Genomic DNA, 12,731 nt, shown 5'->3' on the forward strand with positions numbered 1-12,731 from the left:
TATTAAGGGCTCTGAGAAATCCTGCAGGAAAGAGCCTATTTCATTTTAACTCAGCACTTTCCAGACACATTTGGCCTCAGAACCCTTTTTTTTTTGTGGTGTACCTCATGGGACCAATATCCCCAAGAACACCTATTAGGAAATGCTGCTGTAGGGAAAAGTGTGTGGGTTTTGGGACCCAATAGGCCATGGTTTGATTCCTGCTCTGTGACCTATTTGGTGTTGGACCTCGGGCAAGTCACTTTGTTTCCCAGAGCCTCCTTTTCCCCAGAGTCATCATGAGAATTGGGGAAAATATGTGGGTAACGCATGTGGCTGGCTCTCTGGTCTTGCTGCATGCCTCTCCTATGCCAGGCCTGGTCCTACCTCTTCCCCTGAGCCAGGCTCTCTGCATGACAGACTCCACGTGGGCTGCTGAAGAGGCAGTTAGGTAATGGGCTTGGTGGAACTTTGATTGGATTTCTTTTCTGGGAACACAGCATTTGATGCTCCTCACTTGGTACCCTCGTTGGCCCTGGCACAATGCACAACAGAAACGCCCAGATGTACGTGGAGGGTAGGACCAAGGCTCCAGAGGCCCAGCCGAGTCCTGGCCTGAGGACTGCCAGCAACAGGGCTGGTGTTGAGCCCACCATATCAGAAGTCAGCCAGGTAGGGACCTGCATCTCTACTCCCAGCAGCCACCTTTCTTTTCCTCTGCCCAGGTTTCCTTCCCTCCCCAACTTCTTTAATTAAGCCTCTATTACAAGTGGCACAAAACTCAATTCAAACTGGATTGGGCAGGAATGAGAACACATCAGCCTGCGTAACTGACAAATCTACCTGTAGACTTCAGGTATGGCTGGATCAAGGTGCTCAGTGAGTGTCTCTCAGCTCTGCCTTCCTCTGTGGCATTCCCAGGCAGGCTCTCTCTGCAAAATGGCAAGAATTGCCCTGGCCACTCCAGGCTTAAATCTTCCCATCTTACATCCTCTGGCTTAGCATTCCTAACAGGAGGAGAGCCTCTTTGCAATAGTTGAAGAAAGTCTCTGGTATCAGTGTCATTGGCCCAGGTTGTAGTCATATGTTTATCCCTGAACCAGTCACCATGGCAGGGCAGAGTGGCCTGGATCTCTTGGTATAATGGAACCGGAGGTGGTACTCAGCTTGCTCCGCTGAGCCGCGTGGGCCGAATGGAGACAGGAAGTTTCCCATAAAAGAATGTTGGCTTTGTTATCAAAAGAGATGCTGGCTGGGTGAGCAAAACAAGAATTGCCTACTTACTTCCATGGCCTCTAGCCTCCCTGTCCCTGATATCCTTTATTCCCCTGACAGCTGCTCAAAGCTTCCATCCATGACCCTCCTCATCCCCTAGACTGCAACCTAAGCTCTCGTTGCTCCTCTCAGCCTCTTTCCATCAAAAAAATAAAAATTTTTTTTTAAATGCCAAGTGGCATGAATTGAAGAGCACAGAGAAGATCTTCCTTTCTGTGTCCCCAGAGCTAAAAATGTCACCATAAAAATAGTCAACACTCCCTTGGATTAAGTATCACCCTCTCCCTGTAGCCTCTGTTATAAATCATGGCTTCTCCTAGGCCCCCGGAGAGGGCCTGAAATGGGGGTCTTGGAAGGAGGCTGGGGTAAACATTCAGGGCTTCCTTTACCTGCCCATTTATTTTTCCAGTGCGCATAGTCAGGGGGTCTCAGTGCCACCACTTAACCAGCTGTATGACCTTGGGCATGTCACTGCAGCCCTTTGAGCCTCATGGGCTCATGTGTGTCATGTCGAGGATTAACTGAGTTAAGTCCCTGGAGGCACCTGACACTGGCCCTGCCCCATGGTAGATGTCCTTAGTGTTGGCTCACAGTGAAAACTTGTATTATCAACTGATTGAGCCAGGTTGCCTGGAGTTTGCTGACTCAGGTGAGGCTTGGAGCTGCCTCTAAGTCACTGACTCAAGGTCACCCAACCAGAGAGTGATGGGCATCAAAACCCAGCTCCAGAGCCTGAGCTCTGAAGTAGCGGAAATTGTGGAAGCCTCTCTTGGAACTTGTAAGGGTCTTGAAGTCCCCCAGGGCACTCTGTCAAGTTGTCCTCAGTGGCATCCCCTTGGCCCAGGTACTACTCTGGACTCCAGGTTCACGCTGGAGCCAATGGTGCTGACCGAGCCTCTCTCCCCCTGCCCCTTGTCTCCTCCTTGCCTCTCTCCAATGTCTTCCCCAGTTAGGCACGGGATCTCCCCGTCCCTGAGGCCAGGACGATGCCAGAGAGTGGGAGAATCCCTCCAGAATGGGCCAACACTTGAGCCAGTACCATGGGCATCTTCATTCTAGGTTGTGTTTACAGATGCTGAAGGGATAGACGGTGGGAAGCAGCCCTCATCAGAACCAGGAGAGCCAGAGGACGGGCCCAGACACAGAGAGGCATCAGAGGAGGGGTCTCCAGAGCTCAGCACCCAGGAGCAGATGCCTCCGGCGGGGCCAAGGTGAGCCAGGGGCTTCCCAGAGAGCAGCTCCAGGAGAGAATCCCCTGTGACTCACCTGGTGGTGGGGGAGAGGAGGGACAACTTCCAGGCTAAGGTGGATCCACCAAGTCACAGCCCCTGTACTTCTCTTTCATAGCACGAATCACACTAAATAATTGTTCATGTTGACCTTTTGTCTGAGCTCCCCCACTAGACCACAAACTTCTGTGATGTGTCTTGTTCAAGGGGCATTTATGTCTTGTTTAACCTCACATCCCTCATGCCGTGGACTCTGCCTGTAGCAGATGAGCAATAAATACGTATTCACTGAATTCATAGAAGAATGAACAAAAGAGAGGCTGAGAGACACAGAAACACACATTTATGTGGAATTATTGTTATTACTTTCTAAATATTGTATATATCTTTAAGCTTGCCTACAGTGAGAATATATTCTTTTTAAAAAGAGAAAATAGAGGGGCTTCCCTGGTGGCACAGTGGTTGAGAGTCCGCCTGCCGATGCAGGGGACACGGGTTCGCGCCCTGGTCTGGGAGGATCCCACGTGCCGCGGAGCGGCTGGGCCCGTGAGCCATGGCCGCTGAGCCTGCGCGTCCGGAGCCTGTGCTCCGCAACGGGAGAGGCCACAACAGTGAGAGGTCCGCGTACCGCAAAAAAAAAAAAGAGACAATGGAGAGAGAGCCAGAGAGAGGCAAAGTGAAAGACTCGGGAGACTGGTCAGCTTATCATTTAAATTTGATTATAACCAAAAAGCTCTAAATAATCTCTTCTACACGATAAGTTAGGGGAATCAATCAAAGCCAGGTGTCAGCACCCCTGAGACAGGCGTTGCGCACCGTGCTGGCAGAAATAGAAACCATTTCCACACATCTGCTTACACAACTTGGCAATTTGTTTAAACTGCTTTAAAACTGTCTTTACCCTCATCTATTTCTAGAAATATCTAGGAAATAAGTGCATATTCAGGCAAAGTTTTATGCACAAAGATTTCCACATTATTTTAAATGCTAAAAAATTGGAAATGCCAGTGTGCACTAAATGCTCACAATAGGGGGATGGTTAAGTAAATTATGATTTTCTATAAAATAGAGAATTTTAGGGGACGTCCCTGGCGGTCCAGTGGTTAAGACTCCACGCTTCCACTGAAGGGGGCGCAGGTTCAATCCCTGGTCAGGGAACTAAGATCCCACATGCCACACAGTGCGGCCAAAAAGTAAAAAAAAAGAGAGAGAGAGAGAGAATTTTATACTTTCATTAAAAAGCATGCTTATGAGAGATTTTTGGCATGGGAAAAATTTAGATTATACTGTTAATTGAAAAAAGATTGCAAAATTGTATTTGCAATATAACTAGGTAAAATTATGTAATAATTGAAGATGGTATTTAAATTAATCCCCATTAAAAACACGTATGTATATCCTTAGGAAGAAGCCTGCAGGAAATACTCCGGAATATTAAAGTGAGATCAGATAGGTGCAGATTCAAATCCGGACCTGTCAACTTCAGCTTAATGACCCGAGGCTTAAGTCTTCCGACCTCTCTGAATCTCAGTTCTCCCTGATCTTTTTTTTTTCTAAAAAGCAATAAGTAATAATAAAATATTAAATCCTAACTCTCTTAAACATTGACCTCAAAGTGTCTGTGATTGGGTGAATTCACATTAGTCCTTTATTCTTTCTCCTAGGCATTAAGTTATGCACCTATGGTGTGCCGAGCCCTGTGCGGGTGCTCTGGGAACTATGAAGAAATATAAGAATGTAAAACTCTGCCCCAGTTTGGGAGCTGAGGTGTCCCTTTGTCTGTTCTCCCCAGGATGAAGCAGTCATCTTTGGCCCCCACAGGAAGGGCCCGGGGAGCTGCAAGCAGGCCAGGATCAGGCCACGCCAGGAAGTGAGCTGGAGGTGCTGCCCTCCAGGGTCCCTGCAGCACAGGAAAGGCTGCAGCAGCAGAGCTCATGGAAGGAGACCAAGGACCAACAGGGGAGCCAGCAGAACCTAGGAACTGTGGAGGGTCAGTTCCCCAAGAGCCGCCAGGTAATGTCCATGGAGACCTGGGCAGGAGGGTATGGAATGACTGACCCATAGGGGAGGCGAGGGAGCAGGGAATTGTTGGAGGAGACGATGGGGGGTTCTGTGTAAAATTAAAATCAGGACATGCTGGTTTTAACAAAGCTCAGACAGCTTTTCACGAAGATGGCGCCGAAGGCAAAGAAGGAAGCCCCTGCCCCTCCTGAAGCCAAAGCTAAAGCAAAGGCTTTGAAGGCCAAGAAAGCAGTGTGGAAAGGCGTCCATAGCCACACACACACACAAAAGAAGATCCGGACGTCACTCACCTTCCGATGGCCCAAAACACTGCGGCTTGGGAGGCAGCCCAAATATCCTCAGAAGAGCCCCCAGGAGAAACAAGCTTGACCACTGTGCTACCATCAAGTTCCCCTCACCACCGAGTCAGACATGAAGAAAATAGAAGACGACAAGGGACTTCCCTTCCGTGGCGGAGTGGTTAAGAATCCGCCTGCCAATGCAGGGGACACGGGGTCGAGCCCTGGTCCCACGTGCTGTGGAGCAACTAAGCCTGTGCGCCACAACTACTGAAGCCCGCGCGCCTAGAGCCCGAGCTCTGCTACGAGAGAAGCCACCGCAATGAAAAGCCCGCGCGCCGCAACGAAGAGTAGCCCCTGCTCACCACAAGTATAGAATTGCTGCGCGCAGCAACGAAGACCCAACGCAGCCAAAAATAAATAAATAAAAAGAAAACAAAAGAAAGGAAAATAGAAGACAACAACACACTGGTGTTCATTGCAGACGTCAAGGCCAACAAGCACCAGTTTAAACAGGCTGTGAAGAAGCTCTATGACATTGACGTGGCTAAGGTCCACACCCTGATCAGGCCTGATGGAGAGAAGAAGGCACATGTTTGACTGGCTCCTGACTATGATGCTTTAGATGTTGCCAACAAAATTGGGATCATCTGTACTGAGTCCAGCTGGCCAATTCTCAATATAAAAGTTTTCACTATAAAAAAACAAAAACAAAGCTCAATTTCTTTTTTTTTTTTGCAGTACGTGGGCCTCTCACTGCTGTGGCCTCTCCCGTTGCGGAGCACAGGCTCCGGACGCGCAGGCTCAGCGGCCATGGCTCACGGGCCCAGCCGCTCCGCGGCATGTGGGATCTTCCCAGACCGGGGCACGAACCCGTGTCCCCTGCATTGGCAGGCGGACTCTCAACCACTGTGCCACCAGGGAAGCCCTCAATTTTTTTTTTTTTAATGCTAGGATATTCTAGCATCTGATTCTTAGCTGCTGAGCACTATGGGACGCTGCAAGATGTGGTTAGAGTATGGTACCTTTTCCAAACTTATTTGAATGTAAAATATCTTTTAATTTATTTTTATTTTAAGATTTAAGTTTTTTTTAAAAAACAGCTTCAGTGAGGTATAATTGACATACACTTGCGCATACTTCAAGTATACAATTTGATGTTTTGGACACGTGTATACCCACGAAACCGTCACCACAATCAAGAAAACAAACACATCTATCACCCCCCAAAATTTTCTGTGCCCCTTTGTCATCTCTCTTCCCATTCACCCCCAGCCTCAGGCAACCACTGATCTGCATTCTGTCGCTATAAATTTGTTTGTATTTCCCAAAATTTTCCATAAACAGAAGCATACAGTATCCACTCTTTTAGTCTGGCTTCTTTAAATTATCATGATTATTTTGAGAGTCAGCTATGTTAATGTGTGGATGAATGCTTTATTCTTTTCATTGCTGAGTAATATTCCATTGTATGGATAGGTCACAATTTCTCGTCCTACTATATAGCACAGGGAACTATATTCAATATCTTGTGATAGACCATATAGGAAAAGAATACGAAAAGGAATGTTTATATATGTATAACTGAATCACTTTGCTGTACAGTGGAAAGAAACAAAAACCAGTTTCTTCATTCTTTCATCTATTGATGGACATTTGGTTTGTTTCAACTTTTCGACTACTACAAATAAGACTTACAGAAACATTCATGTCTATATGTACATGTACTTTCATTTCTCTTGGGCAAATAAATGCTTAGGAGTAGAATGGGCCATATGGTATTTGTATGTTTAACTTATTAAGACACTGCCAAACTTTTCTCCAAGGTGGTTGTGCCATTTTACATTCCCATGAGCAATGTATGAGAGTCCCACTTGTTCCACATCCTCCCCAAAACTTGGTATGGTCAGTTTTTAATTCTAAGCATTCTGATAGGTGTATAGTTGAATCTCACTGTGGTCTTTATTTTCATTTTCCTAATGACTAATCATGTCAAGCATCTTTTCATGCGCTTATGGGCCATTTGTATATCTTTGGAGAAATGCCTATTCAAATACTTTGCCCATCATTTTAATTGAATTAGTCAATTTATTGTTGAGTTGTAAGAGCGCTTCATATATTCTGGATACGAGACTGTTATCAGATCTACGATTTACAAATTTTTTCTTCCATTCTATGGATTGTCATTTCACTTTCTGACCTTTTTTTACAAAACTGGGTTGTTTTTTTATTCTTGAGTTTTGAGAGTTCTTATCTATTCTGAATACAAGTCCTTTATAATATATGTTAATTTGTAAATGTTTTCTCCCAGTCTGGGAGCTGTGTTTTCCATTCTCTTAACAGTGACTTTCAAAGAACAGACGTTCTTAATTTTGATGAAGTCTAATTGATCAGCTTTTTCTTTATGGCTGTGCTCTTGGTATTATTTCTTAGAAATCTTTACTCAACCTGAAGTCACATAGGATTTTCTCCGATGTTTTCTTTGAGAAGTTTTATTGTTTTAGGTTTAACATTTAGGTTTATGATCCACCTTGAGTTAATATTTTGCATATGGTCTGAGTGATGGATTGAGGTTCATTTTTTGCATATGGCTGTCCAACCATCCCAGCACCATTTGTTGAAGACTATCCTTTCTCTGCTGAGTGTGCACCTTTGTCGAAAATCACTTGACCACATATGTGTGAGTCTCTCTACTTTGTTTCATTCATCTATTTGTCTATCCTTATTCCAACACCACACTGTCTTGATTATAGCAACTTACTAAAGTCTTAAAATCAGTTAGTGTAAAAATCCCCTTTGTAGGGAGTGCCGTGAAGGACTCTGGTTCTTTGAAACATCCCTTGGGAAATCCCATTTAAAGAGGACATCTCACTTTCTGCAGGCTCCCATTCTACCCGCACAGAGAAGCCTGGATATGACTTTGGGCAGGTCCTGCCTCCTCTGGGCCTCAATGTCCTCATCCCTCAAAATGATGGAAAGTGGGCGACCTTCTAGGGGTGCTGGGAGAACTCAGTAAGGTAATGCTTGCAGTGCTTGCTTGAGTAAGGGTTTGACAGCTGGCCTCTGGTGAGTGTTGAGGGTCAACTGAGAGCCAGGATGGGGCTCACCATCTTGATGTCCTTGTCCTTGGCAGGGCCCAGAGTGCCAGCCCTTCCCAGGTCACCTGGCCGCCAATGAATGAGACATAGTGCAGCCAACAGGGCCTTGCTGCGCCTTGGACAGCTGTGGACAGCAACCGGGGAACAAGCCCCCCAAGGGAGCGGACACCCACCCATCAGGCCACAGGGCGCTCTGCCAGAGCCTGGCTCAGGGGGACGGGAGGACAGTCCCCAGGAAGCAATGTCCCTAATGCCCACGGCAACTCTGGAGGAAAAGACGGCCCACTCTTCCCCACCATCTATGCCAAGACCTAACACACCCAAAGAAAGGTAAGGCATCCTCTGATGGCCCCCCACCCCACTCCCTGACCCCAACAAGACTGCTGTTCTGCTAAGCTACAGGGGAGGTGAATTCTAGTCCTGACAGCTCCTGATATGCTGTAGAACTTGGTCAAGTCATGCCCCGCTGGGCCTCCATTTCCCCATCTGTATAGTAGCTCTAATACCAGAATTCTTTGTTCCACGGGCCTATTCTTCAAGAGCCATGTCCCCACAGGGGATGTGAGGGTATGAGGAGCCCGTCTGGGATTAGAAGGCCAGGGGAACTAAGCTGGGGCGGTGGACCTGAGTGTCCTGGGGGCTGAGAGAAGGAGTGGGCAAGGGGCAAGCCTTGAGCCGAGCCCCTCCCTCACCTGGGAGTTCCTCCCTTGTTTAGGGACAAGGCTGTGGAGATCCAGGCAGCACTGGGGCCTGTTCCTCCACCTGTAAGTAGAGCCACAGTGGGGATGGGGACAGGGTGGGCTGGGGATCAGGAGGATGAAGGGGGCAGAGGCAGAAATGGGACAGTATTTGGAGTCAAACTGGGGAAGGTGTGAGCGTGTGCCTGTGTGTTTGCATGAGTGTGCACATGTATGTGCATGTGTGTATGTGTGTGTTTGCACATGTGCATGTGTGTGCATCTTGGGTGGGGGTCAAGGATGCTCTTACACTCTAGAGTCCTTGGATTCACCCCAGGTCATGGCTTTTTCCACATCAGCACGGATTTCTTCCACCCATTTGCTCTCAGTCACAGCACACAACCCAAAGCTTCCCTGAACACCTGGGAGGCTCCCATCCCCCTCCCAGCCATCCCCACCTCTGCCAACTCTGCCACTTCCCAGTTCTTTGATTTCATTGAGCAACCTGTGAATATACAGTCATCGTCTGCCTGGTGGAATGGTAGGTTGGAAAAAGAGGAATCAAAAGAGCCTTTAGGGAGTATAATCTACAAAAATATTGAACCACTATGTTGTACACTTGAAACTAATATAATATTGTAAATCAACTGTGCTTCAATTTAAAAAAAGAGGCTTTAGGTTTGGGGCCTGAGCAACAAGTGGTGTCATTAACCAAGGTGGTGACACTGGGGAAGCAGCAGACAGGAAGGACCTAAGGTTCTGCTTTGGTCATGTCCTAGACACCCAAGAACAAATGCCAGGAGGACGTCTGGAGTTAGGAAGGACAGAGAAGTCAGGATGGGAGATGTAAATGTGAAAAAAATGGGGATAACATCTAGGAGAGTGAATATAGAGCAGGAAGGCATCTGAGGACAAGTCACTGGGTCTCTACCACATTTAGAAATGGAGGGACTTCCCTGGTGGTGCAGTGGTTAAGAATCTGCCTGCCAATGCAGGGGACACAGGTTCAAGCCCTGGTCCGGGAAGATCCCACATGCTGCGGAGCCACTAAGCCCATGCGCCACAACTACTGAGCCTGTGCCCTAGAGCCCGCTAGCCACGACTACTGAAGCCCATGCGCCACAACTACTGAAGCCCGTGCGCCTAGAGCCTGTGCTCTGCAATAAGAGAAGCCACCGCAATGAGAAGGCTGTGCATGGCAACGAAGAGTAGCCCCCGCTCGCCTCAACTAGACAAAGCCCACGTGCAGCGACGAAGACCCAACGCAGCCAAAAATTAATAAATAAATTAATTAATTTTAAAAAAATGGAGCAAGAGCAAGGAATAGCCAGCGAAGGAGGCTGCCGAATGCTCAAGGAGGGAGCCAGCTGGTGAGAGAGCGGGAGTCTGGAGAAGAAGGCATTTCCAGAGGGATGGAGTGGTCATCTGGGTCTATCACCAATCAGTGGTAGGCTCTGAGGAGGGCAGAGATCTGACCACCGCCTTGCAAGGGTCTGGTTGGGGCGTGGTGGCAGAAGCCGGACTGGAGATAGGAGGAAAGTGGAGATGGAGTACAGCCAAATCTTTCAAGGAATTTTGCTCTAAAGGAAGAGCAGAGAACTGGGATGGTAGTTGGAAGGCTTTGTACTGTCGGGAGAGTTTTTTTCTTTTAAAGAGGGAAGATAATACAGCATGTTTCCATGCTGATGGGAATAATCTGGCGGAGAGGGTAGTGCTGATACTTTAGGAAGAGCGGGTGTGTGGTGAGAGCTACATCTTTTTTTTTTGAGAGCTACATCTTTGAACCGGAGAAAGGGCTGGGCTGGAGCCTGCGTGGCGTGGCCTGGTTGGAGGTGGGCAGGGGACAGCTCATCCCTCTAATGGGACGGATGCAGGAGGTGCTGCATTTGCTGAATGAATGAGTGGGAATTTATCGAGTGCCTACCACAAGCTGGCTGCTGGGTCAATATGGGTAAAAGAGGCAGACGAGGTCCTGCCCTCTGGAAACTCACTTCTGGTCAGGCAGGCAAACAACAGGCACGGACAGGGCCATTGCAAATTGTGTTGATTGCAGTGAAGCAAATAAACAAGTGGTGAGATGGGGAGTAACTCGCTCAAGACCACAGCTCAGAGAGCCAGGAGGGGGCAGAGCCCAGGTCAGGGGTGGGGGAGGACATGGAGTGGGAGCCTAGTAGGTTGCAGGAGAGAGGTGGGCCTCCCCAGGGGCCCAGAGAGGGAGGGGCAGGGTGAGGATCCGCTGCAGAGTGGGTGGCTGGGAGAAGTTTTGTGGGACAATCTGGCTGGCCGGAGGCCTCCCAAATCCCCTGCCCGGTCCTGTCCCCAGGAGGCGAGGGACATTGGAGAGAGGAGGGAGATGGACCATACCCAGAAGCAGCCTCAGGATCCCGCGGGGGCCACGGGGGCCCAGGACCTTGGCAACCCCCGGCCGGGCTTCATGAAGTGCTTGTTGGAGGTGTAAGAGGAGAAGGCCACGCTTTGGAGGGTCACCAAGGCCCGTGCGCCGCCAAGCCGGAAGTCCCCCAGGACACTGGCCCCCGTGCCCATCTCTGTCCCGGTTGGCAACTCAGCCCCAACCCTGCCTCTGACCCTGCCTCAGAGTCCTGCCTCAGCTCCTGCCATGGCCCCATGCTGGGCCCGACCGCCAGCCCCTGGGCCACTTCCTGCCCCCATGGGAGCCCCAGCTTCAGTGCGCATCACAGTCCTGCCGGTCCCTGCATCAGACCTGGGCTGGAGAAGGACAGAACTTTTGCACCACAGCGGGGAGAGGAGCCTGAACTACCCCAAGGCACAGTAGGAGCCACCCCAGAAAGGGTGTCTGGGATCAGGTCCTGGTCCCAGGGCCGCTGGCTACTCTCTTCCAGATTCTTGTCCCTGTCACTGCACCTGTCTGTTCCCTCCCATGTGTCCCCGCTCCATTTCCCCTCACTTCTGTCTCCTGTCTTTCCCAGCTCTTGATCTTTCATATCTAGGCCCCTTTTTCTCTCTAACCCCCTTTAGACTCCCCATACCTCTGCCTTGCTCCTCCCCTGGGTCACTCATAGACTCTCCTGACCTCTTAAAGCCTCCCCCGGGGTTCCTCCCATGACCCCCTCTGCCTCGGCTCCCCATCACCCGCCCCTAGCTTTTGGTGCAGGGCCAGGGTGGGTGGCTGAATGTGTGCCCTTTGCCCGGGCTCTGTCCTCTGCAGGCAGGAGCTGGAAGAACACTGCCTCTTGAAGGTGTGTCAGATCTGGGAGGAGAGGTCGGAAGAGCACCTCACACTGAAGCAAGAGGAAGGTGAGGGTGGGCCTGGCCAGGGGAGCCCCTTGCGGGGCAGGCAGAACCCTCAGTCCTTGGGTTTATAAGCCCGGGGTGGGGGACAGGGTTGCTGATCGTGCTGCTGCCCTGGTACCTACCCCAGCCCTGCACTTGGCTAGTGGGGTAGGAGGCTGACCCAAACTCTCACACCACTGAGTTGGGGAGCACAATCCTGCTGGGTCCTCTCACCTGGGGTCCAGTTCTCTTCTCTGTTCCAGAGCCACCTGTCTGAATGAATGGAGCAACCCCTGCAAAGCTCTTTCACTTCTGGAGACGTTTGTGCCTACCCCAACCCAAGCCCATGCTACTGGTCCTCTGCAGAGGCCACCTGGATGGGACGCAGGGCTGTAGACCATCCCTAGACCATCCCTCACCATTTAACAAGACCACCCGCCCTGGACATGTTACTGAACCAAACTGGGGTCTGCTTGCCCACGCGCAGTAAAGTCAATCTACTGACACCGGGTTGTGGTGAAGGAAAGGGCAGCGTTTATTGCAGGCTCCAAGCAAGGAGTCCAGGCAGCTAGCGCTTAAAAGGCCTAAACTCCCTGATGGCTTTCAGGGAAAGGTGTTTAAAGAGAGGGTGAGGGACAGGGTTGTGGGGTGACTGATCAGCTCACGGACATTCTTCTGATTGGTTGGTGGTGAGGTAATCAAGAGTTGACATTATCAACCTGGTTTCAACCGGTCTCGGGTCTACGTGCTCATGGTCAGCATACAGTTAACTTCTTCCACTTGGTAGGGGTTTCAGTATCTGCAAAACAGCTCAAAGGACATGGCTCAGAATATTATCTATAGCCCTTGAGGAGGAACTAAATGTCCTTGACTTTGTTTAATGTCTGAACTATTATTAGTTTGTCTTGTTTGACTGTTTTC

At 49.5% G+C, this 12,731-nt stretch overlaps 1 protein-coding gene and 1 pseudogene across 2 annotated transcripts in view; both read left to right on the forward strand.

The window, feature by feature from the left end:
- Nucleotides 1–522: 522 nt before the first annotated feature.
- The window catches only part of SPATA21 (spermatogenesis associated 21), a gene marked incomplete at its 5' end in the record, with an annotated part of 32,346 nt that continues 20,137 nt past the window's right edge, over nt 523–12,731 (forward strand). Inside the window, 11 exon segments of the mRNA XM_082860024.1 lie at nt 523–651; nt 2,314–2,465; nt 4,276–4,291; nt 4,293–4,496; nt 7,917–7,961; nt 7,965–8,037; nt 8,040–8,211; nt 8,597–8,645; nt 10,882–11,013; nt 11,017–11,348; nt 11,746–11,834. Coding sequence (XP_082716150.1) covers nt 523–651; nt 2,314–2,465; nt 4,276–4,291; nt 4,293–4,496; nt 7,917–7,961; nt 7,965–8,037; nt 8,040–8,211; nt 8,597–8,645; nt 10,882–11,013; nt 11,017–11,348; nt 11,746–11,834 — 1,393 coding nt within the window.
- LOC309978750 (large ribosomal subunit protein uL23-like) lies at nt 4,656–5,394 on the forward strand (annotated as a pseudogene). Its single transcript has 2 exons — nt 4,656–4,953; nt 5,238–5,394. The product of its transcript is annotated as a large ribosomal subunit protein uL23-like (transcript).

The sequence above is a fragment of the Leucopleurus acutus genome, assembly GCF_964270905.1.
Source record: "Leucopleurus acutus genome assembly, chromosome: 2".
In the NCBI taxonomy this organism is placed as follows: domain Eukaryota; kingdom Metazoa; phylum Chordata; class Mammalia; order Artiodactyla; family Delphinidae; genus Leucopleurus; species Leucopleurus acutus.